At 48.8% G+C, this 26,489-nt stretch overlaps 3 protein-coding genes and 1 pseudogene across 5 annotated transcripts in view; 3 read left to right on the forward strand and 1 right to left on the reverse strand.

Moving 5' to 3' along the window:
* The window catches only part of NHSL3 (NHS like 3), a 7,269-nt gene extending 5,857 nt beyond the window's left edge, over window positions 1–1,412 (forward strand). Inside the window, exons 5-6 of the mRNA XM_085313761.1 lie at window positions 6–896; window positions 1,209–1,412. Coding sequence (XP_085169887.1) covers window positions 6–896; window positions 1,209–1,231 — 914 coding nt within the window. The 3' untranslated portion in view covers window positions 1,232–1,412. The remainder of the gene's footprint in view (window positions 1–5; window positions 897–1,208) is intronic.
* On the forward strand, window positions 1,369–2,640 carry LOC146590926 (uncharacterized; annotated as a pseudogene).
* YARS1 (tyrosyl-tRNA synthetase 1) lies at window positions 2,501–8,854 on the reverse strand. 3 transcript variants are annotated; one of them, XM_085313806.1, is made up of 14 exons: window positions 8,776–8,854; window positions 8,557–8,698; window positions 8,118–8,264; window positions 7,817–7,992; window positions 7,410–7,539; window positions 6,977–7,057; window positions 6,561–6,653; window positions 6,115–6,250; window positions 5,772–5,857; window positions 4,841–4,976; window positions 4,265–4,395; window positions 3,981–4,174; window positions 3,687–3,828; window positions 2,501–3,327 (listed from the first exon to the last, which is right to left on the reverse strand). In XM_085313806.1, exons 2-14 carry the CDS (start codon window positions 8,611–8,613, stop codon window positions 3,217–3,219), a joined length of 1,620 nt encoding a protein of 539 aa, XP_085169932.1. In that variant the 5' UTR covers window positions 8,614–8,698; window positions 8,776–8,854; the 3' UTR covers window positions 2,501–3,216. The 3 variants fall into 3 exon arrangements, with proteins under 3 accessions (XP_085169932.1, XP_085169931.1, XP_085169930.1); XM_085313805.1 differs by having other exon boundaries at window positions 4,301–4,395; window positions 8,557–8,621; window positions 8,776–8,832; XM_085313804.1 differs by having other exon boundaries at window positions 8,557–8,621; window positions 8,776–8,832.
* An 879-nt stretch (window positions 8,855–9,733) lies between these two features.
* The window catches only part of LOC146590928 (uncharacterized), a 27,605-nt gene continuing 10,849 nt past the window's right edge, over window positions 9,734–26,489 (forward strand). The window contains exons 1-4 of the mRNA XM_085313807.1: window positions 9,734–9,762; window positions 10,240–10,379; window positions 12,032–13,381; window positions 13,621–13,715. Coding sequence (XP_085169933.1) covers window positions 12,161–13,381; window positions 13,621–13,715 — 1,316 coding nt within the window. The 5' untranslated portion in view covers window positions 9,734–9,762; window positions 10,240–10,379; window positions 12,032–12,160. The remainder of the gene's footprint in view (window positions 9,763–10,239; window positions 10,380–12,031; window positions 13,382–13,620; window positions 13,716–26,489) is intronic.

The raw sequence follows: 26,489 nt of genomic DNA on the forward strand, positions 1-26,489 counted from the left end.
GGCCCAAAACGGCCTCAAGAAGGCGGCGAACGGCTCCCGGGCGGAGGCCAAGAAGGAGGCGGCGTCTCGGGCCAAGAGCGGCCCCGTGCCCAAGGAGGACGCCAGCCTGCCCATCGTCACGCCCTCGCTGCTGCAGATGGTGCGGCTGCGCTCCGTGAGCGTGGAGCCGCCGGCCGCGGCGGGCCCCGGCCCCCAGGAGCCGCCGGCCCAGCCGGTGCCGCAGAAGCCCGTCCGCCGGTCCCTGTCCACGCGGCAGCCCTCTCCTCCCAAAGACGCGGTGCCTTCCGGCCGGCTCCACGACGCCGTGCACGGCAAGGCCGCCGGCGCCGCCGCGGAGCCGGCGTCTTCCAGGCCGCCCGAGACGCCCCCGGGCAGCAAGGCGGCTCCGCCGGGGCCCGCGGCTGCCGGCCCCGAGGGGGCCCCCGGGGACGGCCGGGTCTCCCCGCTGCACAAGTCGCCAGCCTCCACCGCCAGCTTCATCTTTGCCAAGAGCGCCAAGAAGCTGGTGCTAGAGCCGCCGTCGTCGCCCGAGGCGCAGGCCGACCTGAAGAGGAACCTGGTTGCCGAGCTGATGAATTTCTCCGGGCAGCGCTCGGCAGCTCCCGCCCCGCAGGGCTCCGGCAAGGCGCAGGCACCCCGGAAGCCCAGCAAGATCCCCCCTCCTGTAGCCAAAAAGCCTTCGCTCGGCCCGGGGCCACTTCCGTCGCCCCTGAGCCCCAAGGTGCCGGGGACGGAGGCGCTGGGCTCGCCCTTGCCGGCCGGGAAGGCGAAGGCGCTCACGGCAGAAGAGACCGGGACTCGGAGCGAGGCGGCTGGGACCGCGGCCCCTGCAGCCGAGGGCGGCCCCGCTGGGCCCCCTGCGGCGGAGACGCCGGCGCAGAGCCTCCCTGCGCGAGGTAGGGGGGGGCGGCGGGAGCACTGGGGCCCCTCGGGGCTGCCCGCAGCCTCGGCCCCGCGTGGCTAAAGCCGGCCCGGTTCGGCTGCCGCGGCCGCCCCGGGGGTGCTCTCGCTGTTTGCTTGGGGCTCCTTCGCYGCGGAGCGGTGGGGCCAGGGCTGCTAGCCCCGCGGGGGGACGAGCTGACCCAGCACACGGCCCGTATCGGGGCTGGGGTGACACCGGGACGGCTGGGCGGTGCTGGGCTGGGTGCGAGAGGGGCAGCGCAGGGATATCCCGGAGCTCTGATGGGATCYTCCCTCTTGCCTTGCAGACGGACGGGGAGAGACAGCTTGAAGGACAAAGCTGCAGGACCGGTGCCCCCGCGGACAGGAATCCAAATCTCTCAGGGACCTGGGCAGGTCAATGGACGAGTGTGGAACTGGCGATTAACTTAATGCAGGAAGCAAACAGCCTTAGCCTCCACGGCCTTGATGATATTTATGCAAAAATGGTGTTGGTTTTACTTTCCTAAGTACTACAGCTTTATTTTGCATTTTTTTTTTATTGGACTCGAGGCCTGTGCTCAGAGCCGGCGCCTCCTCCCTGCCGGGCTGCAGCTTGGTTTGAGCGTGCGGAGCAGAGCAGCCGTGCAGAGAGGAGCACGGGGGCTGAAGACACCTCGCCCTGCCAGCCGGCGAGGCTGCGGGATGACGCGCGGCCCTGCCTGACCGGGGCTCGGTTTCACACCTGGAGGAGCCGCTCTGCTCCCGGCTACCCGGGCCTGCGAGGAATCAAAGCACTTTGGATGAGGGAACTGGAAGGCTTCAGCCACAGCAAAGCGGAGGCTCAGCTGGCCCTGGTCGGACTCGGACAGGAGCAGGGAGACGGGACGGAGGAGCCAACTCGAGCAGCGCTGGCTGGGAGGGAGCAGGATCTCTGCCTGGCGCACAGAGCCTGCAGGGGCAGAGGCAGCCGTGGTAAGGGGAGGATTTGGCCAGCACCTGGACCCCAGACACTGCCACAGAGCCAGGCTGAGGCCGCGTTCTCTCCAGGGCAGCTCTGCGCTTGCCCTGCTGCCAGGCAGGGCCAGGGCTCAGCAGCACTGGGAGCTCCCTGCGGCGGGAGCCGCCCTGGGTGAAGCGGGAGCCTGGCTGCCCTGCGAGCTGGTGTTGAAGCCCTGGGCTCTGGGGTAGAGTCTCGATTTCTGTTTCTGTAAACTTGGGTCACGTTTTGATTTGATTGTAAAAAAAAGAAAAAGACAAAAAACAAAAAGCAGACAACCCTCTGCTACCGAGTAGCTGCTCAGAGCTCTGTACCTGGCTGGTAAAGATGATGACCAAAGCTTGCTGCCTCCTGTGCTTCCTGGCTTGTAGCCCAGCCTGTGCAAAACATGCTGTGCCAGCTGCARAAGCTGCTGCTGAGCAGGTCAGAGACCCAGGCCAGCGCCGTTCCCAGCAAACTTGGCTCTGGGGCAGGCACGTCCYTGAGCGGGCCAGGTCCTGGCACCGCTGTCCGCAGGGGGCTGGCAGAGGGCTCGCACTCAGTGTTCGGCTTTTCCCAGCAGCACTAAAATGCAGCAGCGGAGACGGCTGCAGGGAGCACTGACAGAAGGGCACAGCGAGGTACAGTCAGACTGACACTTTATTTGGGTTCATGACAGACAGATGGTTCCGGAGTCAGTGTTTAGGGCTCCTGCCCCTGTGGCCATGCAGAGCCCACATCCCCCGGCCTCCCACGGGCTCGGAGCAAACCTGCTGGCGTAGCCTGGGCTCCTGGCTGAAGAGCAGCACAAGCAGCAGCCCTGGCCTCAGGCAGGCTGACACGGAACAGGGGCGCTCGGGCAGAGGGGCTGGGGCCTGCCTGGCTGCCAGGCAGCTGCCCCCAGCCCCGGTAGCAGCAACACAGGTTTGAGTAAGCAGCCTTCCCTTTTAACCCTCATTGCTTCACCCGGTTGTGCTGTCCTAGAGACGAGGACCAGCAGGCAGGGCTTCCAGCGTGCGGCACAACCAAGAGCGAGCCTGTGGCCCCAGGGGGAAGCTTGGGGACACGGAGCACACGTCACACAGGTCCCTTAGCCGTGGTGACACCACGAGTCCCCAGAACTGACCCAAGGCACAGGCCTGAGCAGGCCCAGGGTGAGAGGGGTGGCRGAGGCAGCTCTCCAGGAGGCCTCGCGCTATTGCAAGGGATGGGGGGGCRTTGCAAATTCAGTCCCCAAACCCCTGGGTCCCTCAGGGCTGAGCCCCCTGCTCAGGGCACTGTGGGAGGAGAGATGGCAGCAGGCTGGGGAGGAGCCTGGCTGGAGTGGTGGAGRAGCCAGGCGGTGGCTCTGATGCTTGTTAGCCAATGCTTCCTCCCTTCAGAGTTTTACACGAGATGCTCCCCAGCTTGGTCAGGAAGTTCCTCTCCTTCCACTGGGCAACACAGTCCTGGGAGATACGGAAGTCGGCCTGGGGAGCAGAGAGGAGGGAGAYGGGGGTCACACTTGGGCCATCCAGGTTAGGGTTGCCCCTGAGGGGGCAGTGGCRTCTCCCCCAGCTCACGGAGCCGGGGAGTATTATCTCCCCCCATCTTTGGCYTTCCCAAACCTGCCAGGGTGGGAGGGGAAGCCTTGCCCAAACTGCACCTGGCAGGGCCGGCAGCCCACACTGACRACGGCAAACACAGAGCTGAGTGGGGAATAGCAAGGCTGGGGTCACCCAGAGCTGGGGACACACGAGGGCCTAACTGGCCCGAACTCCTGCCCTGCTCCACTGCCAGAGCCCCTGCTGCTCCATGCCTCAGTTCAGCCTCTTGTGCAGCCCCTCACCTGCAGCTTCTCAAAGACCTTCTTTTTCGGCTTCAGCTCGTCGTCAGGCTCCCCGCCCTCGTAGCCCTCCACGTAGACGCGCTCCCCAGCACAGCACCCGGCTGGTGGGTCCAGGGGCTCCACCTGCCTCGGCTCCCCCACGCTGTGGAGAGGAACGGAGAAAGCAGAGTCACCCGTACCCACCTGCCCCTCAGTGCATCCAGAGCTGGGGGTTCAGCTGGGATCACTGTGTATTCCTGCACCCTCCTGGCTCCGGGGCAGGGGTCTGGAGTGCRCCCTGGCCCCATCCCTCACCTGGAAGCGCACAGCACCATGCCCTGCGACTCCACACCCCTCATCTTCTGGGGCTTCAGGTTGCAAAGCAGCACCACCAGCCTGTCCTGCAGCTGCTCCTTGGGGACAAACTGCACCAGGCCACTGACCACAGTGCGAGGCTCGGGCTCACCCACATCAATCTTCTCCACGTACAGGCTGTCCGCATCCGGATGCTGCCAAGCAGAAGCAAAGGCCCCTCAGCAGGTGAGCAGGGAAGTGGACTCGGGGTAGCAGAGAGGGAGGGGACAACCTCACGCACTCACCGAGTGCCCATGTCCCGCCGCCCGTTGTGCCCCTACCTTTTCCACACTGATCACTTTGCCAACGCGAATGTCCAGCCGGGACGGGACCATGTTCTCCGGCTCTGAGTTCTTGGTGCCCTTCTCTGCAGGCTCTGCAGTGCAAGGGGAAGAGTCAGTCAAGAGTTCAGGTTATACCCGGGCCCCCAGCCAAGCCCCAGGGAGCCCACAGGGAACCCCAAATGCTGAATCTGGGCCCTGCTGAAATCCCTGCTTGTCTCTGGCACAGAGCAGAGAGTCTYTCCTCCATTTTGCCAGCACTCAGGCAGCAAGATGCATGCTGGTATCTGTCCTCTCCAGGGCAGGCAAACAGCCCTTGCGTTGGCCCTTCCTCACCCCTGCTAATGCTCAGTTGTAATCAAATCTGACAGCCACCAGCCAAGGACAGGCAGGCAGAGCCATGCCAGATGCTCTCTGGGGCTACTCCCAGGATTCAAGTTCCTGGATTTCTCTCTAACCTCAGCCCCTGAAGACATCTTCTCTTAGTTTGGCTATATGCGGCCAAGGCCCCATTTCCCTGAACTCCCAGCACCTCCTTACTGGCTTTGGATGGGTCAGGATATGCTGCATTGGTTAGCTTCTTCAGCTCTGGGTTGTTGAATTTTTCTCTGATGGGGTCAAGTAGCTTGTTTAGGGCTACTTCCACCGAGTTCTTTAGGTCTCCGGGATGTACAACCTGTATCGCGACAAAAAAAAGCTGTATTCCTGRATGGTTTCCTCCAGGGTAGAGGGAGAAACAGAATTTGATTCATTGATCTCAGGCCAGAGAGGTACTGTGATCTCTTGTCTCGGCTCCAACAGGCACAGACCTTGGCATTCTTCCCAGAACAAGATTAAAGCACGTCTTCTGGAAAGACGGCCCTCGCCTGAAGTGATGCAGTTGCCTGTGCCTGGACTCAGTTAGACACACAGGCATCTCAAAGGTGTTAGGAGATACCTTAGCTTAGAAGCTTTGATAAGGGCACCAGCTACAAAGGCCAGGGCTGACCCTATCTGGAGAGGAGACAAACCCCTGTGAAAACTCCTGCTGCAGTGACTCAGGGCTGGTCGAGACAGTCTTGCAGCAAGCACAGCCCAGTGTTGCCATTTCTCAGGAGGGAAGAACGAACACCTGGAGACTGGGTAGGAACAGGAGACCAGGCAGAGCTGGGAGATTAATCCCAGCACCTGGCCTGACTCCCTTTTGGACAAGTGTCCTCTCCTAGATACTTTTGCTCACATGGGGAACAACTTAAAGTCCTGCAGCATCCACTCACCGCCTGGCTGCTCCAGGCTCTCCCAGCTGAACCGCCCTGGCACCTGCCAGCCACTGGACCACACTCTGCTCCCTGTCTCTCCCCCTCAGTTTTCCATGTCCCATTGCTCTCAGAGCCCTCCCTGAGAGCAMTGGGGAGCCTCACAGACACCAGTATTAGGAGGGTTTCCATGTCCACAGCACCTCAGCGAGCATTCAAGCCATCCCTGTGCTCACCTGCTCAGCAAAGTCCTTCTCCAGGGCCTCGTAGGCCGTGTARGTTTTGTTTCCTCCCCATTTTTCTTCTCGCAGAATCACAAACTCTGTTATGTGGAGATTTTAAGGCTCATATTAAATCAAGCAGAAATGAACTCAGCCAGATAAACCACTCTACTTTGCCCAGGAGCTGAGAAGGAACACAGCAGGACTGCAAAGCCACTGCGCCCCATGCCCAGGCTTTGCCAGCGTGGGCTGGGGAGGGGGCTCTCAGTGGGCAGTCTGCTCTAGGGAAAACAGGCTCCTGTCCCCTCCTCTTACCCTCAGGAAAGACTAGGCCCAGTGCCCAAACAGGAAGCCTCACCTGACTTGAGAGGAAAGAGGACGTGTTTGATGAAGGAGAGGATGCCATTGTTCTCCACGTTTCCTGGTTCACAGAAAGCCTTCTTTAGCTTCTTCTTCACGTCCTCCTTGCGGTCTAGAAGGTCAATCTTTGACTCCTGGAGGAAGGGATTCCCTGGAGTTGAGCTGTGCATGCACCTCCTCAGAGCACCCAGTTTAACATTCACTGTGAAGCTGAGGGGGTTTTCTTTACTTTTTTTTTTCCTTCCCCTCTCTCATCCACAACAGAGCTACCTCCCAGGTTCCCTGGGGACTGTCACCCTTTTTCCAACCTCTTGCCCAAAAGAGGCAACCATACTGGAGTTCTTAGACCCCAGCACAAGGGAAGAGAGAAGGCGCCTTCTCTCCCAGCCCTAAACCCCTTCGCCTTGCAGGATCCCTGATCACAGCCACCATTCGGGGACCAACCTCTTCCGATGAGCTCATTTTGCTGCCCGTTAGACCAGGAACCATTGGGTTCATCAAATGGACGCGCTTGGCATAGCCCAGAGAAGGAAGGTACTGGGGAAAAACAAGAAGGCAAGTCATGGGAGATCTTCTTCCGATCAGCTTTAACCCACAATCCCTGCCTGCTCCTAGTTCCAGATAACCTCGAGCATGGTAACGGGCCCAGAAAGCCACCACGGGACCACGGGATCACAAGGCCCAAGAGCCACAGCCAGGGCCAACATGGCAGCAAAACAGGTTTCACAAACACCAGAGCTCTGTGGATCGCGAGAGCAGCAGGATGAGCTGTGAAGAGCTCTGTGCTGCTAAGTGAAACCACGAGCCCTGCGCCAGACTCCAGCACCCCAGCAGGTTCAGAAACAACCCTCGCTCCTGACCTTCTCTGCAAAAGTGAAAATCTTCCTCTGATCAACTCCTCCAAACTGTGCGTCGACCTTGAGGTACTCCTCATCCAGGGCCTGTGAAGAGACACGCAGAGCTGGCCTTGAGCCTGGCCTCAAGACTCGGCGCTCCAGCTGCGCTCAGCCTTCAGAGATCCTGCCCATCCCACAGGATCTGCCCAGCCTCCACCTGGCCCTCCTGCCTGGGGCAGGACTGCAGCTCTCTAGACTGCCTGCTGGCCGCAGGCCTGCAACCAGCAGGAGCTGCTGTAAAAGCAGGTCTGTGCTAGAGCCGTGCTTTGTGCTGCTGCCAAGCAAAATATTGGGGTGGAATATAATGACCTTGGCACAGGCATTCAGCCTCACACGTCCCTGCTTTACCCGGCACCTCCCACGTGAACGTGCTCTGCTAACCGGCCTCGCTACACACCTGCAGGCCTGGGTAGAGCAAACCACTGAGCAAGGGGTGCTCCACCTGCTTCACCACCTCGGCGCCTGCCTTCTTCGCATCATGCTGCGTGACCACAGATGAGAGGCGGTACACATCCAGCGTGTACTCCCTGCGGGAAGGCACAGGCGTTAGCACTTCTAGCATCAAGTAGTGCGAAATCTTTTAGAAACGCCTCATGCAAGAAGTGGTTCTGGCTACACAAAGAGGAACCTAAACTTGGAGACATCTTCACTGTATTCCTTGAATAACAGAGTGGCAAGACAACAAAACATCACACTTCTGACACACTGCTAGCTCCTCTCAAGAGCAGAGGTGCAATCTCAGACACATCAGAGCACCACGTGAGGCTCTTCCTTCCCAAGAGGACCAAGTACCCTGAGACTCACTTGCTGAGCTGGTAGTCAGTGCCCCGGACAAACTTTAGCTTTTCCAAGGGAACTCCAATGCTCTCCAACATGGCTTTGATCACATTCTCATAGTAGCGGGTGCGCAACTCCAGCAGCTCCCAGGGGGCCTTCATATTGTCTAAGTAAGCGTGGAGATCAGCGAAGAGTATTGTCACCTAGWATAGAGGGGGACACAGACTCTGGAACRTCATGCATGGGGCCGTACCGGTGASAGGAATTGCACATTTCCACCCAGCCAGCATGATGACGAAGCCCCCGGACTCCCAGTTAGCCCACGTACCTCGCATCCTGCTTTCAGGAAGTCTGCGATCTTGGACATTGGCACAAAGTAGGCCACATGCGGCTTGCCCGTGGTGGCTGTCCCCCAGTAGATCTTCAACTCTCGCTCCTTTAGGATGGACATGAGCTTATCCTCCCCCAGCACCTCCTGCAAAGGGCCCAGACCCACATTTAGTACAGCCACCCCCATGCCACAGAACCGTGTCGAGGGGGACTAGAGAAGGATGAARGGCAACAACACTCCACGGAGAGGCCAAACCACGCCCGGGCTCGGGCTCACGCTGAGCGCGGCACGTCTCCTGGGCTCATCGCAGCTCCCAGGCAAAAGGGCGGTAGGGAAGGATCCCGCGTTCCGGGCCCAGGCCTCCTCCACCAGGCCTAGCGGCTGCCCCGGTGCCCCGGCCCGGCCCGGCCCGGCCCGGTCGCCGGTGCCGCCGTACCTGCAGGTTCCGGGTGATGAGGTGATACTTCTCCTGCGGGCCGGGCGCGGCCTCCATGGCGGCGGCTGCGAGCAACGAGACACCGTCACCGGGGGAACCGGCACGGGCCCCTCGGGARCCCCCTAGGGGCGTCCTGCCAGGGCTGAGAAGTCGGTTACCGAGGAGGTCCCGGAGGATCCCCCGCCTCGCCCGCCTCCCCGGTCCCGGGCCCCCACCGACCGTCTCCCGGTTGCATCAGCTCCGCTCGGCGCTCTCCTCCCCACCCTGGGCGTCACTTCCGCCTGCGGGGGCAGCCGAGCGCCGAGCTGGTGGATGGGGAGCGGGGCGCGCGGCCGGGGCGGGGCGGGGCGCGCGGGCGCGGCCGTTAGGGGCGGGGCCTCACTCCGCCAATGAGCTCGCGCCTCGCGCGGCCACCCGCGCCGGTAAGATGGCGGCGGGTGAGTGGGTGAGGGGGCGCTGCGCAGCTCCGGCCCGGCCCGGCCCGCCGCTGGGGAGGCCCCCCCCCAGCCTGGGGGATCCTGGGGGAACCCCGGCGCTGCGCCAAGCCCTGGGCGCGGCTCCCCGCCCTGAGGTGCCCACCGAGGGGCCGAGCCCTGTGGGGTCTGAGAGGAACCGGCGCTTCCGGCCCGCCGGTGACCTGAGGCGGAGGTTTCGGCGGGCTGAGGCGTTACTCCGTTTTTCTTAAAAAAATATATATACACACATATGTCTTTATTTTAGTCTTCTACTGCTCTGCGGGGTCGGGCCCCTGGCGGGCCCGTTCCCCAGCGCGTGGGCGGTGCGAGGCGCTGCCTTTGGGGCTGCTTTGGCCGCAGGCTGTGCTGAGGGAGCAGCAGCAGGCCTGTGCGGGGGAAGCCAGAAGGGAAGCAAGCCTCACTGAAGTAGAGGTAGGCCAGGAAACGGGTACAAATCAGAAGGATGATAAGGTGAAGGAGTTAAAGTATCTCAGGGTTTTGCTTTTCCAAAGATGATGACCCACACGATGGGAATCATGGAGTGGAGGAGGCTGTTACCCTGTRTTTTGTGCCTCTGCTCTCTAGCAAGTTCCCCTTACTACTCTTCAMGATACAGTGGAGGAGCAGGTCACAGAGCAGCGCTCCAGTGTGGCACTGCAGGTGTGTGAACTCTGTGCCCGGGAGTGGAAGAGTGCCAGTGCATGCTGCTTGGCAGAACCGCGCCTCCGAGTAGCTTTGTCGTTGAACCTTGGTAAACACCGGTCATGTTTAATGAAATGGTACTAGAATTCTCCTGTACAGCTTGTGCAACATTCTTAAGATTGGAGGAAAAAAAGCTATCTTGAAACCTTTCTCAGATAGAARGTAGTCCCAGTAGTGTGCAGACGTAAGGATGCAGGGCAAAGGCTGCTTGTGTTGTGGCTGCTACGAGCCTACCTTGGGCTCCCACAGGAGAACRGCCCAGGCTCCAGTGCTGGTGTTTTGCAGCTGAGGTGAGATGCCTCGGACACGCTCCGGCCACACAAGTGCCTGTGCTCGAGCAAGGGAGGGGATGAGAAGGTGGGGACAGGCAGCCTTGTCTTGCGTTGTTTTATGAGCCATTTAAACTGCTGTGAAGCATTACCCTAATGTAAATCCTTAAGCAACCCCTGAATTCAACACATTTTCTTCTACTCTATACTTAGTTCTGTCTGTTTTGACTTACAAAACTCTCATTTGGCCCTTACAGAATCAACGCAGCTGTGGGAAGTGGCAGGGGATTCTGTCTGGGCTTGTGCATCACCAGGCACATTGTTACTCTGGAAATTCTGCTTCCAGAGTCAGTTGATGTAAGACAGTACAGACCCAGCAGAGTTCACAGTTAGTAAGGTGAGTTGGGAAGGTCATGGTAGTATAGAAACCATTTCTGATTCTGTAACTGAGCACGTAAACAGCTCTGAATGCACTCCTAAGACCGTTCCAGAAAAAATACTTGAAACTTTTGGTTCTGTGTCAAGTTGTTATTTGTTAGGAACTAGAATATCAGACTGTTGTACACTGTGGGATCTAAATAGTGCTTAATTTATTTTTATTTGCCTTTTGTTTCTCCTTGAAGTACTTGAGCACCTGTAGCTGAATTGCAGAATTCCAGGCAAGTCATAACTACTCAGGACTATTCATGACTCTGTATGTTCTTGTGTAGATTTTTATAGGTTTAGCTGATTCCTACGGTATTTTCTTCCTTCTTTGTGGGTAGAGCATCATTCTGAAAGTGCTGTKTTTCTTATTATTCAGACAGAATGATAGGAGAAAGTAGCAGAGCTGCCTGATTTTCATTTCTAGAGTGTGTAAATCTCATTTTTGAAAGTAGTAAGTAGTCAAACCAACGGAAAGACAGAAGATACTCTTCTAAATCAGTTGATCAAAGCAGAAAGGAAAGTCCTGAGTCCAGATTYTCCTGCTGGTTCAGAGTCAAATGCAGAGCTTTCAAACCAGAAGATTCTTGTTGATGTGAATTTTTGCTAAGATAAAAACAGGTCTTGTTTGTGGATATTTTAAAATATTGAATTTTACAGGAAGGTTTTTTCTTTTGCCCTTTCCTTATAATATGCATTTTGTATGAATGTTTTTATGACTTACGTTACTGAATATCCTTTTAGCTCCTTGGCAGAGTTAGTCTTCCATTGCTCAGTTTTTCCTAACCAGAAAAAAGACTTTTTAATTTCTTTAGTTTCTTTGAAAGATGGAAGGTGGGGGGTTGGGACAAAGGAAGGGTTTGTGAGGCTATACTTACTACCTAAAATATGCTCTGTTACTTAAATGTGAGATGGTAAAAAGTGTAATTAGTGAATACTGTTTTCAGGTGTTGCAATGATTGATATACAGTAGCTTCAGAGGAGATGGTACAGTCTGTGTTGGTGACAGGTGCTTGTATTAATCCTGCTTGATAAAGCATTCTGAACAACCTCATGTATGAGAACTTATCAAATAACAGTATATAACAACAACTAGTTTCTTAAGAGCTATAAGGATCAGGAATAGAGGTAATGGAGACTGGATAGTGTTAATGTTGGAGCACTTACTCGGTAAACAGATAAGTATTTGTCTGGTTCTTCCTTATTTTTGTGTGAGAAAGACTTTAAGTGAACAGTGGAGATACTAATGAGTGTTTGTATTTTGTTATTTACTTGTGAAACCTTGTTGGATGATGGCTGGTGACTCTAGTTGTGCTTGTAGTTTGTTAGCTGAAGATTGGACTTCTTTAGTAGCTATTGCTGTTTTGCAAGCAAACAGGTAATTATGTCTTTAGGCTACAGAATCCATTAATTTCTCGGGTAACTGGTGTCGGTAATGCTAAGGTGCCTTGTTCCAGAGGAATGCTGGGTATCCTACATCAAAGGAAAGTTGAGCATTTATCTTATATAGCCAAGCGAGTGGTTTGTCTACTTTTGCCTGAGATAATACTGCTATCCCAGTTATGTTGCTGATGCTTCAGAAAACAGCTGAGTCTTTTTATTTAAGATGTTATCTTTTGCTGGCAGGTTGAAGCGGACTCTGTTGCTGATTTCCTTTCTGAAAGGGCTGATCAAAGTGACACCAGGATCAGCTGAGCTTCAGAAGGTGCTTCTGGAGCTGCAAGCAGAAGGCACAGGGGTCACTTAAATACAGGGATGAACAGCAACATGGATGACAATTCCCCTCACACCTTTGGGCTTTGTCATTTTCATGAATTTAAGCCTGCTCTTAATAATACAGTTCCCAGGGCCAGAAGACCCTTAGATTCCCCTGGGGAGGCTCAGGTCCTGCAGGCAGCTAAGAAAGCTTGTGTGTTGAGTCATCACTGTAGCATTCCACGTCCAGCAGAGAAGCTGCTGCTCWGTTCCCCAGATTCTGCCTGCTTTCAAGGATCCTCTCATTTTCTGGACGATACTGGCCACGATGAGCTTGTTGCCAGTTCTTCTGAGTCAAAGTACAATGATGTAGCCATTTCTCTAGATACAACCAGATGTTTTGATGATAGCGAGCCAGATGACTCCTTGTTGGAACTGTCAGACAGTGAACAAGGGAATTCTCCTTTCAATTACACTGAGGAAGAGATCCAGGAAATCTTGGCAGATGATTGCTTGGGATCTGAGCACTMTACAACTAGAAAAAGAACTGTGAGCCAAAATGTAAATGGAGAGAGTGAAAAGGACGTGAGCAGCAGCTGCACTGAGGCATCAGTCATCAGTGAAGATGTAAAAGTAGCATCAAAGATCACAGAGAAACCAAATGTACCTCTGTCTAGGTTGTGTTCTTCAGTTGATTCTGAATGTTATCCTGACCTTGCAAATGAAACGACTAATTCAAATGTGAACAATCTGCAGTCAGCCCAAATAACTGGCCTATTGTTTGACCTTGATATTCAAGAGCTTCTAAATCTTAGCCCAATTGATGCTGGCTATGTAGATCATCCTCTGGAGGACAATCATTTGGAGGAAACCAAAAGAGAAACTTCACAAGCAATGATAAATGATTGCCTAGAATATGATAAAATTAATACTAATAACTTGGTTCTCAGAGAATCTTTAGAATGGTTGATGTTTAAAGGGCAGTATAGCCTGGGCATGGATCACATGGGAAAAGCTCTATTTACAAGCAGGAATGTGACTAACTTCCATGATGGTCCTGCGGAAACTTCCATGCTCTCTTCTGACCTTCTCTGTGACCAGAGTAAAGCTGATGAGAGTTCAGCGCCTATGCTGCTGATGTGTCTCAAGCCGTCTCCTGGGTCCCGACACCAAGATCTTTCCAAAGCAACAAACAACAAATTTTCAGGGAAGTTTGACCCCTCAAGGGATGATGGGGGGCAGGAATCTTCAGAAGCTGAACAGCCGTCAGACAGCATTAAAGTAAACACAAATCTTAATTCTTCTAACTAAAACTTTTTTAATTCTAATACTTTTGATTTGTACGTGAGGGCTTGGTAGTAGTGTCTATATGTACCCAAGTGTGCACTTTTACACAAGAAGTGAAGGTTTTTAAAGCAGTGGAAAGTATGATTTTTGTGTAAGTGTATAAGCAAGACTTACATGGAATGTACTTTTATTTGATGTTAATCCTCTTTTTTTTTTCCCCCTTATCTTTCTAGTTAAGTGAAACAGCTGTAGGCCAGATTGGGCAGAAAGAGACAACAGGTGGGAAGAAGCCAGGCAAGGTTATTCCTGTGCCACAGGTGAAGGAAAGGTAATGTCTTAGTCTCTGAATGCCTTTGCATTCTGAAAAAAGACCCAGCAGTCCCCCAAAACAATTTAGTTGGTTGTGTGCTGCTATATTTCTCTTCCTTTTGTTAAGGTATGCTGAAATAGAGGGGAAAGTGTTTAATGTTTTGCCTTGTGGGATACCGTGACGGGGGAGGAATATAAGACTGGTCCAAATGAGAAAGAAGGTTGCGAAGACAGTCCTGAGCAGAAGTCTGCGKTTCAGAGATGGGGATGCTCAGGTTGGCTTGGTTTAGTTACAGATCTCCTTTTCAGCGTGGTTTCCGGCAGATGGCAGTAGCAGTGTGGCTGCTAGCTGCTGCAGAGTGTTGCTTTTTGCTCTCCAGCACTGCTGTGCCTGGAGTTGTAAATTCAGTTTTTCTTCCCTCTGGCCACTGCATACCTGATGCATTATGTTCTGTGCATTGTCATTCCCAGTGTGGCCTTGAATAACATGAAAAATCTGTTACTCTTCAGAGCTTACTGCAGGTTTCTGGCTTGTTAATCAAGACAGTGACTTGCTGGTTCCCTTGGCTGACATCTTCTGTCCTGCTTTGCTCTCAGTATGTTACCTTGCAGCTTTATTTGAATAAACACTTCTATTTTTATAATCACAGTGTCCAGAAGAATAGTGCTATGAGGAAGATCCTATTGGTACTAGTTCTGTAGGGCACTTCGTCCCCTTTGTCAACCTAATTTGACAGGTATTTTCAAAAAATTAACACCACATCTTTTATTTTAAAGTCAAAAACAAAGGGCSTACATTTCCGAAGCTGTGCTTGAGCAAAAGAAACATTTGTATCCAGTATGTGCCTGCCCATGTGAAGATCTGTAGATCCCACCCCAGGTAACCCACAGATAAGATWGGGATAAGTCTATACTGGCACAGAGGGCAGAGCAAAGGATGTGTCCTATTGGGAGGCTGGACTTGCTTAACTTGCATTCTGAATGCCTTTGTTTTTCAAGAGGGGAAAAAAAAATGCTTGCTGTACATGCTAGGAGAACCATGCATAGAGTTCCCATACAGTCAACCAGTCTTGTATCAGGGCTGGTTCAGATGAGCTTYGTAGGTTGTAACAGCTGGAAAATGTGATGTTGGGGGGGTGTTATGATAAATACAGGGATATTATCAAAATGAGGCTGTTGTTCTCTGGGAGGAGCTCTGCTCCTCTGGCTTGTGGCAGTGTTGGGAGGGTACTTGTTTTTGTCCATCTGTAGCTGTCAACCCAGACTCAGGGAATCTTTAGCTTAAATGCTGAGGTTTGGGTTTACTATCAATACCTTCTTTACTATGTTCCGCTCAGCTATGTCATCTCGGAGCTTTTACCAACAGAGATTTAAAAGAAAGTGTCTGTGTAAAGAGCAGCTATGGATGTTAACTGAAGAGTAGTATCTAAAGGGTTGATTAGTAGAACTGAGATTTTTCTGAAGGGCAGAAAGCATTCTGGTAGTTTCCAGTGATGGCCTCCCACTGTGGTTATTCCGACTGTTCATGGGTGCAATAACTGTCATTTCCGGAGAGTTATAAGAAACTGACAGTTGTGCGGCTCATCGCATGGAGCCTGCACTTATCTGGGCAGCACAAACAGCTGCATAGCCACAGGGCTGCTTTCCAGTATATGAATACAGCATAAGTAATGTGGAGGGGACTATGCAAGGAAAGCTAAAATGGCCTGTTTTCTCTTCCTTTCAAATTAAAAATGCAAGACGTATGTTCTGAGTCATGGAAAATCAGGCAGGAGCTGCAAATGAACAAGGCTAGTGAGTGAAATAGAGATTTGTTTTTCTGGGGAAGAACACTGTCTGTGATGCACACAATTTTTTTATTATTATTATTATTGCAAACCTCTCTTATTGCAGAKAGCTGTAGGCTTGGAATTTAGCCCAATAAACAGAATAGGTTTTCCCAGTTGTCACAGAAGAACTTTCTCAGTGGACTGAATTTGACCTTGTGTGGTACCTCTTTTGTTCACCTGCACCTGCAGTAGTCTTGTGTATCCCTTGCCTAGGAGCTACAGAATGCAGARTTATCCCTAAAGGAAAACTAGCAGATTTCAGAGCCAGCCAGGGAATTCCCTTTGGGAAGTGGTAACTGATCAGGTGACTCTGAAATTTTAATCTATGGCTGCTACAAATTTTCATATCTGTTTTGTATTGCAAGTCTCCTGGCAGTTGTAGTAGTGTTTGACTTCGTTATTCCGWCCTCTGCCTGATCTGTGTATACTTCCTTGCATCCCGTTTCCCACTCCTTGTTCATGTGTTGTCTGGGTGGATTCCCCAGGCTAGTTATTGTAAGGGCTTTGTCTTTGCACTTGTCTAGTATCTTGCATTTGCAAATGCTCTACAAATATAACCTTCTCATATCCATTTTGGAGGAGACTGTGCRCTAGAAGCTGCGCCGGCTACCACCTGTGCAGTCTGAACATAGACTATTTGGAAGAAACCCTCTTTGTATTCTGAGTAAACCTTTCAAATCTGACCATCTCAAGTGAATTGTTAGTACAGAATAACCTGTGATTCTAGTTGTTCTTCCTCTAATTATAGTTTCTAGAGGACATTCAGTATGAATAGATACATTTATTTGCGGCTTCCCGTAGGAATCTAAATACTGCTGAGCCTGCATTGTAGCAGATGTAAAAATTAGATGTGATTTGAACATCTGCTTGAAAATGAGTGGCTAAAACTGATAATTGACCACRAAAGATTTCTGCCAGCTGACCGTTTGTTAGGATTCATGCTTCATTATTGCCCCTTATTCAACAGTAAATAGAATCATCTCCTTCTTGATGAGATCCTCCTCAGCAATTCTGGGTTGGTTCTATATCAGCCTACAGAAGAAATAAGGCCTCTACTTTTATGATTGTGACTCTTGGCACTAAATGTTAGTACACTGCTGCTTAGTCTTGTCCTCTGCAATGTATGTATTCTATAGGCCTATTTTTTTAAAGGACAAGGGAAAGGTGAACTTAATGGAAAAAGTAGTTCTCTCTCTAAATGTAGCCTTCTCTTGTTTTCTACCCAAACATCTGTACTTCAGGAGATCTGCTTTCACAGGTCATTAACTTTGCAGTTGTGCATATGGGATAGTGCTGTCACCACCTGCTGCTCAGACAGCTATCCTCATGTCATTTGGAGGAGGATYACTCTCAGCAGTCATGTACCACCTGGTAGCTGGAAAGCTGTGCTAGCTCCCATCTGACCTCCAGCCACTGCTTTCTCTCAGAGAACTTCTGCTAGCAGGACTCCACTAGGAGTTCTCTGTGAGGGCTGGTTTGTTTAACGGAGGTTTAATTATTGTTATTTTGGAGAACTCTTTTTAATGATGCCCCCTAATTTGATCAGACCTCTTAGAGCCTAAGAGGGACCTGATAGATTATTTTCTTGTGTCCCTCTTGAATCAAAGGGAGATGAGGAGGAAATACCTTATAAAGAGTCATAGATATCTGACTATCTGATCTTGGAATAATGAAGATAATAACTTTAATAAACAGACATCTCAGGTTTAAGAAGATGGAAAGGTAAACTGAAATAAGGGAATCTATGAGGAAGCAAACCTGTGAAATACAAATGAACACTATGCCAGCAGCCTCTGCCTTGAAACAGTCTGATCTGTTGACTGGTACTGGGCTTGCTGAGGGAAAGAAACCGTAACCTCGGAACAATTCTTACCTGCTAAGGCTCATTTTTCCTTGAATAGAAAGCACACGGGGAAAGTACAGCACGCTTGGGCTAAGCTGTCATGAAGGAGGAATTAGCAGTTATGGCTGAGCCTAGGAAGGAGATTTGAACTAACTCTTCAAAGCAAATGAAATCCACCTACAAACTCCAAATTTCAGGAGCAATGTGAGATGGAGTTTGGAGTGAGGGAGGGTGTAGGAGTTGATAAAGCAGGTTGGAAAGAGACTAACAGTGAGGGGCAGGCAGTGTTTTGGGGACTAGTAGGAGAAGTTAGCTGCTCTTAGCAGTGTGGTGCTTGCCAGTCTTCACCAGTGTGGTCCAGGGACTTCTGTAGGAAACCACATGGCTTCAGTATGCAGGTATTTTTGTTGAGAATAATCAGAGCTCCTGGCATCTAAATCGGAGTGGAATTTGTCTGGAAATCTCATTCTAAATCTGTAGTTTGATCTTAACTGTTCTGGAAGGATGGAGGATGGACTATGCCTGAGGAGAAAGGAGACGGTTTGGTGTGTTAAATTCTGTTCCATGGTAATTCACTTAATCTAAGGTCTCATTGTCCCCTTCCCTTATGTGTCATGGCCATAAGGATACTTGTTCTCGGACCTTTCTGTTAGATGGTTAAATAAGGCACTGTGATAACAGCACTCTCCAAATGTTTGTTGGTGTTGCACTCTGCTCCTGGGACACTGCCTCTTGTAGAAGGGCTGAAACCTCTTGCTAGTGTGAAGTACTAGTGAGTCAACTGATGTTTAGTCTCACTTTCTGTTGCTGAATTAATTTGTGGACTTTARGTATTTGCTTTCTCCTTTAGGAAAGGACAACAGGAAACATTTAGTAGATGGGAATGTCAGACACTTTTGGTGGTGGTTTGTCTTTTTAATAATTAATACCTTGGAGGTAGTTCCCCTAACCAAATTCTCTCTTAATTTTCTTTCGGGATGGAATTTTACTTCTGTGGCAATCTGCTGTAAAAGAAAATTCTGACTAACTCCTCAGAGGTGGGAGTGAGAAGGTAGCCATAAAACTTGCAGAAAAGATCCACTCCTAGTTTCTTTTATTTTAGGAATGAAACTGTTGGCTAGGTTATGACCTTGATTCTTTTTTGGGTAAAGGTAAAATGAGCTTAAAGGTCAGAAAAAGGAAACTTTGATTAATAGACTATTCCAGCATTTCTCCATTCCTGGGAGTTCTCGAGTAGCATAGGAACAGAAGTGACAATTTTACATCCATCTTTTACCGTCGCTAGGTTCTAGTATTAGTAAAGCAATCCTATTTGTGCTTCTCCCTGCTGACCTAAATGCTAGTAGTTTTGACAAATTCTTGTCTTTCCTCAGGTACAGGGGTTGAGGGTGGAGCCCCAATAGCAGCATGTCCCTGTTTCTGGGACCCATCTTGACTGTGGTTCAGAATGGGAAGGAAGGGGAACTTCTGTGTAGGAGGACTAAGAATTTGTGAAAAGTTGTGATTTCTTTTAGTCACGCACACATTTTGCATCAACTTACTGCTGCCAACATTAACTGTTGTGTAATGTGGCACCGAGAGTTTTGCYTTTTGTAAGCTGTCGTGGACTGCCTCCCTTCTTCCTCAACAGCACAGCGTGAAAAGGTGGATTTTCAAGAGCACTTTGAAAATCCTTTCTRGAAGTGTCTTTTTGACAAGAAGTTACTCCTTTGGCCAAATAAAAACTGATACTGCAGTTTATGAAGGAGACCTGGATTTGCCCAAGAGTCATTATGTTCCCTTGAAAGGAAGAAGTGTTATGCAGAACCATGATTCACATTAATCACATGGCTGCAGTGGCAGGATGGAAGAACCTTTACCTTTCTACTGGACAAGGCACCGACTGCTCTGTGCTGAGAGCACCTTTAGAGAACAGACTTGAACAATGGCAGAATTCCAGTAGAATTAACTTTCAGTTGGTCTGTAGTACCTGTTTTGAGTGAACCAAAGGACAAACACTACAGGCAAGGTTGGAGCTACTGGTCATTTCATAGTTTGTGACATGAATACAGAGATTCTTGCATTTTGCTGAACCGTCCCTTGCCAAGGAGTCAGTGTGAGGCCTTCRGGATGGCTCTCTGTATTTGTAGAGGGACTGGTTCTTGTGGCCGCGTAGCACTTCTATGTGATCAATAATACCAAGACGTTCGGTGGTTGTAGCTGAAGATGTCTCACTACCCTTGGATTATGTTTACACATGCAAATGGATTGTTGCAGTAAGCCATCACAGCAGAGAGGCACTCAATCTTGGAAAAGAAATTATATCCTATCCACTGTCTCAATTGTAAATACTGTTTCTGGAGTCCAGGGAACTGTTGCTCAAGTGTCTTTGAAAGTGGGAATCCTCCTTTAAATCTTCCGACTTGGTCTGCTGGTTGCGTAGTGCAGGACCAGCCTTGAAGACCAGGAACAGCATTATGAGTCAGACTGCTATATCCAGTCTCTTGTAATATGTTTGATCTCCCATTAATGCCTTGCTTTGCTGAGCTGCAGATGTTCTATATGAGTTGTACACACTCATGAATAAGGTTATCAGCTTGGAGGAGCAGACCCCTGACCGAAAGCGGCAGCACCCATCAGACCTCATCATGAGGTATGGTACCAATGTCTCTTGGAAAAGATAACCCTTCATTTCCTCACARATATTGTCCAGTTGCTCTTTTTTATCCATTAGTCTGTTGGGGTTTTTAGTTCATTTTAAAGAATTTTAAATTCTAACTATGCTCCGGAGGAGGGAAATTAGGGAAAAAAAAAAAAAAAAAGATTCAGGAGTCATCAGAAGTACCCAGTATTCCTGGAAGTGATTTAAACTGGAGAACTGATGGTTCCAGTAATTAATAAAAGCCTAGTACTCTGTCATCCGTGTAACCCTGACTTGAAAGGACCTTTAGGGAGCAGACCTGATCTCCTAGTCTGTATGATCTAGTCAGGACTTAGCTATTCTGAACTTAACAATAAACTAGTATGTTAGGTTGACTGTAATACAGGTATTTCTCCCCAGCTGTTGGCATGATCGGCTTGCTTTCCTRGCTTGAGACCTATTTGGTTGCTGGCTGCTCTTGCTGAGCCACTGCTGTAGAAATGAAATACTCTGTGTTGGGAATGTGACTTCCATGCGTCAGCCCAGCTGCTTCTCCAGACCAACTGTTTTTACAGTATTTTTGTAGGAGTTACCCCTGTGGTTGTTAATGCTCCCTCTGATGGGTCTGCAGTTTATAAATGCTATTTCCTGACTTATGATGTCTCTGCACAAATGAGGGGAAAAAAAAGATAGCAGAGCTAGCTCTTTCCAAAGTGCACAAGAGGCAAAGCAACATCTAATGATGTGGAAAAGCTTTGTAACTCTCTCTGAGGCCTGGAGATAACCAAGTTCCTTGAAATGTGATTCATTCTTTAATGTTGCTCCTGTAAGCTATTTGAAGTTTGCAGAATTCTGTCTTGTTATTTGAGAATGTGCTTAGATGTAGGAAATGAGCGTGCTTATGTGCATATGACACTTGGATTGCCTTTTGTTTAAACTGCTGTATAGTGGAGTCTTCAACCTTCTGTGTTTGGGTCAGGGAGAAAGAGGCCTTTCCAATGAATGTAACAGAGCTTTAGACAGTGTTCCTGAAAGGGGGCTTTAAAAGGTGGGCAAAGTTTGCCATTGTCCTAGATGTGCAGTGACAGAGAATATAAGTCCAAAGGATAAACAGTGAAGCTTGGAATAGAGCTTGGAATGCCCAACTGCAAGAACTCCTAGATGGTGCTACATCCATTAATGAAAGGTTCCGTACAGGGCAGTGTGWGTCTTTTCTGATGGGTTGCACAGGCGTAGGTGGGGCATGCCCAAGGCTAAGGCTTTATGGTCAACAACTGATCTTCTCCAGCTTAAAAAAATAGTAACAGCATCTCTGACTTTCAACACTGTAAATTTTGCTAGCAGACAACCTTGCATAAAAAAAAGGTAATAAACCTTGGCAGCTATTGTCTGGCTATTGTGGGGGTTATTAGCATGTGGTGATTGTCTTTTGAGTATGTGAATCCTACTTATTAACTTGATAAGACATCTTTGAGAAAGGAATAATTTACATGAGATCCTCAAGGCAGATTCACATATTATCCAGGTGGATGTTAGATCTGTAAACTCTACCTACTTCTAATACATATAGTAAAGACAAGAAGTAGTTTGCTTCCAATCATATTGTTCTAGGTGTCTGAAAAGGAAAATGAGATAGCAGGATTCTGGCTACAGAGCCTGTCCCTGACTCCCCCCCTTTCATAAACAAACTGGAGCTTGGCTGCTTGGAGAGTTTCTGATGTTAAACTAGTAACATGCTGGCCCTTCCAAAGCCAAGAAGTAATGTAGGCCTGGCAGCAGCTGTTGGTACAGTCGGATGCTGCTGGAATAGCAAAGCTGTGCCTTAACCAGTGATCGATGGTTGCTGGTGATCAGCAGTGATGTAACGGAGCAGGGGCAGAGGGGCAGGAAGAGCACAGGCAATCTGCTCCCTTTGCTGTGTATGTTCGGTGCTGGCTTTTACATATTCAAGATATTACATATCTTGATTTTTATGTCTGTTTAGGAGGTTAGTATTAAATGATGTGTAGTAGTCAATGTTATTTATGTTGATCTTTTCTTAAAGCAAGTGCTTTGTTGCCAGTTCAGCTATGCTGAGAAAATGAAATTATTCTGAACAGGCAGCACCTTGTGAGGACAGAAATGATGGTGTCTGTATGTGTGCTGGATCTCAGACCAGCTTCCTGGTACTACAGGGCTGCAGGTGAAAGCAGTGCCTCCTCTTGAAGTGTGTTTTGTGGTCTTTGCARATAGGAATCTCTCACATGAATTAACACTGCCATGGAGCAACTTAGTGCTTTGTGAAGGCTCTTGGTTTCTGGGCAGCATTGTTGCTGAAGATCTCGTTCTTTGGCATTGTGGCTGTGATTTATAGATGCTGAACTCTAGASATACTACAAGGGAGGAGAAAGAGGTTGTGTGTTGCATGTTCATGGAAGGACATAATACATGTTTACTGCTAGAGTATAGCCAAGGACTCCGACTTCTGCTGTAGCAGAATCTGGCAACATCAGATGAGTCTGGAGGAGATTGTTTTGTGCAAGGCACTATGCTTGCACATAGAAACTTGGTGAGCCCTGTGATGGTATGCTTACAGTTCAAAATCTAATGTCATTCAACAATATATTTCACTCAAATAATAGCAGCTAGAAAACAAATGGACCAAAATTCAGCTAGTGCACATAACTTCTGGGAGGACAGCAGAAAAAGCCATCTATCTATTTTTTTGCTGTAAGGTAATTCTGAGTAGACAGGAAGAAATTATACCATGAAACCTGAAGCAATAGTGGAAAATGATTAAAAACAAAAAAACCCTGATCTGTGGTTGCAGTAAGTCACCGTTTAAAAGTTAGAAGGATCTGCTCTGGTTTGAGAGTATATTCAGAACTATGCTGGTTGCGTCCTCTGAGAAACAGGTCTGGATGGCATAAATAGATTATATTTAGCAGTTGGTAACACTAAATGAGGGTTTTTTTTGTCAGTTAAAAAGGACAGTGATGTGCTGGAAAGTGTCAAATGGCATCGTGGAGCTGTGTCATTATTGCCACTCAATGATTCCACATCCARTGTGTTCAGATCACAAGCAAAAAGATGGCTTTTGTGGCTGCCAACTTTGCTGACTCCATCTGGGATCTAAAATTCAAGCTGTGTCTTTCCTGGCTCTGTCACTAATAATAAAGATTCTTCATTTGGAACTTAGTTAAACAAAATTGATGCTGATACATGAGCTGAAATAGATTCTATCTCACTCTCCCCAAGACGTGGGCTAAGAGCACTAACAAGTAGGAACATAATCATTTTAATCTATAGGATCATCAAGTGATTTAATAGACACCAGATTTGTGGAGAAAACAGAGGACATTGTAGCATAACAAGCATATTGGTCATAACACTTTTAGCAAATGCTAGAATACTGATGGAATTTGGTCATTTTGCCTGCTTGTTAGGGCTCTCCTTCCAGACTAGGCAATAATAGCTCATTAAATGTAGTTAGGAAGCTTTTTGCAAATCTAGGGACATTAAATTTGGTATAACATATGGTATATTCTTCAGTTCTCTCTGTTGGAAAGCAAAGTCAGACTACTCAGTCAATAAATTGCCATATTTTTATCAGTGAAATGAGCGTGCAGCTGTGATACATGCTTTTGAGTGATGTAACCTTTAATGTCTTTGGCAAATGCTGGCATTAGCAGGCTGTGCCTCTCCATTTACATCTCCTCCAGAAAGTCATTACCAGCTGAGATTATACTAACACTTTCTGTCATGTAGGTGTTTCCTCCTCTGATGCTATTGAACTGTCAGTGGAGAAAATGCCTAATGTTCTCATTTTCCTCAAAGGAGACAGAGAACAGACTTTGTGCTGTTTCTTATTGTACAGGGGGAGGTGATGGGAAATGTGTGGCACTATGTTGTGAATTGGAAGGACATGCTGTGCAAGATTGTTTGCTCTACACCGCCTCCTGTGGTTCAATTTCCCTAAACTTGTGGGGGAGGAATATATTGGCTAAATTGTACATGTAGGCATAAGATTACTGTGCTTGAAAGGATGAAGGCAAGTGGTGCTCAACTTTAAACATGCACTGCATCTATTGGTGAAGCGTTCTGTTTTCTGTTTCTTGCTCCTTATTGTGCTCATAGGCTCTGCTCAATTGGTTCCTGAAAATCAACAGAATCAGTCCCCAGGGGCTGCATGCCATCAGCAAAGCCAGCTGGAGGTTTGCTTTCCTTTGGTTCAGAGTTCAATGGGAAATCAGTTCTTACAGGGCTCTTTGGAATCCCTGTCATTCAAGTCCACTCCCACTCGCTGCTTTTTAGTATTCATTGAAACCTCCTTTTTTCTAGGCTCTGCTTCCAATAACCAGCAGTCAGGCAAAAACGTGCAGGGAACCGTGGGTGGCCTTTAGGGTGAGTTTTTTGTGGCCCAATATTTTTTTTTCTCAGCCCCCTTTTCTTTTTTTTTTTTTCCTGATATTGACCAAAAAAGTCTCTTAAAGGAGTATCTTTTGGCAAATGTTGATGAGAGTTGGGTGTTTCTCCCACAGGTGGGCTTAGGCTTGAAGCTGTGCAGTTTCAGAGCCTTAATGGTATCTGACTCTCATGGGTTACAGTAGAAGCTGATACCTAAACACCAGTTAAGGCTGTGATGCCTATGACCTTTAGAAAATAATACCTTAAGTCACCTTACTTAAGGTGACTCTCATTAGGACTCTTTCACCTCCTAATGAGAGATACCTTTTCCTGAAGTGTAAACTTACTACATTACTTTGATTCATAGTTGCTGAAAACATTTCCTTTAAGAGAATCACTTGAATTTGATAGCTTGGAACCCTTCTCTGATAAGTCAAGGTGCTGCCAGCCTACATTTGTTTCTTTTCGCTGATAGCATTATTACCTTACCTCTAAAGCCTGCAGATATGGAACATAATGATAATAAGCCTTTTACCTCCTGCCGCATCATGGTGTGAGTAGTTAGTTCCGAGCAAACACTGATGTTTTACACCTTTAATTCCTCTCTTCTACCGCTCAAGGAGTGAGCATGTTTCTGCTAGGAAAGAAATGGTTTAAACCTGTCACTAGGGAGCAACAGCAGATACTATAAAAAATGGGCTATGGTCTGAATTCTCTAGGACTACTTTCCTTAAACATACATACAGGCATGCATGTGCATGCACTCCCCCCACCCCCCCAAACCTGCCAAATTACCAAGGCTGGATTTCCTTATTAGCAGGCTGCTGAGGGCTGCTTGCTTGGCTGTCTGCTCTAGGATTACGAGAGAGCATCTCCCTTATCATTTTGCACATGCTGCACCATCTGTCCTAAATCTCCCCTTATAGGGCTATGGATTCCAAATGCCATTTCTTTCTTAGGAGAGATCAGACATGTCTGAAGAGTCTTGCTAGGTAGGGCTGCAGTGCTATTTATGTTGCAGTTATTTTTTCCTCCCCTCATCCCACAGCCAGAGTGAACTCTGGTAAACCTTTCTGGTTTCCTCCAGACACTGAGAAAACAGTTTATGTCATAATCCCTGGGAAATACAGGGAAAGTCCCCCTATACTGTTGTATGCATGGTGTTCAAAACAGATGAAGATAAAATGGTACTAAATTCATATGTTAAGAGGACACAGGATAATGTCTTTAGTCTTTTATTGTACATTATAAAATGTTTATTGCTCTATCTGTATCAGAGATGTTGACCTCTCCCTCTTGGTGATGGAGAAATATTTTCTGGCAAAGGATCCAATGATGAGCCTTTTGTTTGGGAATGGCCTGTCTTCTGGAACTGGCACAAAGGAAGACCTTACTTGTTTATAAATTGTATTTGATCTGCAGGCAGGCTTCCTAGTGCCCCTCTCCCAAATCAACTATTTTGGAAAGGCTGGTGACTATGGAAGTGGGGAGATGGCTAAACTCAACTACTGCCAGTCTTTCTTTGCATTGACTTTTAAAAGAGGCTTATCTGGGTGCAAGTTTGTTATAATGAGATATAAATCCTATTCAGACCAACCTCTCTTAGTATTTGATGGAACAAATAAGATCTTGCCTTATCCCCTAGTGTGTATGAAGTGGTCTTGTGGAGTAATTAAATATCGATACCCCATGGCACACTACAAAGAATATATCTTTTCCATGTGATGGACTTGCATCTACCAGCTTCCAGAGCACCAGCATTCCCAGGGATTGTCAGCTTACAAACATCAGCACTTAGAGAGAGAGAGAGAGAGAGAGAGAGAGAGAGAGAGGAGAACCCTATCCCCTTTCCCATTTGTCATCGTCCTTTTAATGGAGGACTGACTCAAACAAATACCTGGCATTACAACGTCACAAAAAATAGTGCAGACAAGACGTGTAAGGAGAACCAGACCTTCCCATGGGAACCCTACTAAAAGAAGCAACTTGTTAAGAACTTAAGCCCTCAGAAAAAAGGTGCTTTAGACAAGTCTTTTGCAATAAATAGCTATCGCCACTGGAGACCTTGCATAGCAACCGATATCACGAGTTTTTTTTTCTTTTTCTTTTCTTTTT

The sequence above is a fragment of the Rhea americana genome, unplaced genomic scaffold, assembly GCF_003343005.1.
Source record: "Rhea americana isolate MKP2758 unplaced genomic scaffold, rheAme1 scaffold_396, whole genome shotgun sequence".
NCBI classification, from domain to species: Eukaryota; Metazoa; Chordata; class Aves; order Rheiformes; family Rheidae; genus Rhea; species Rhea americana.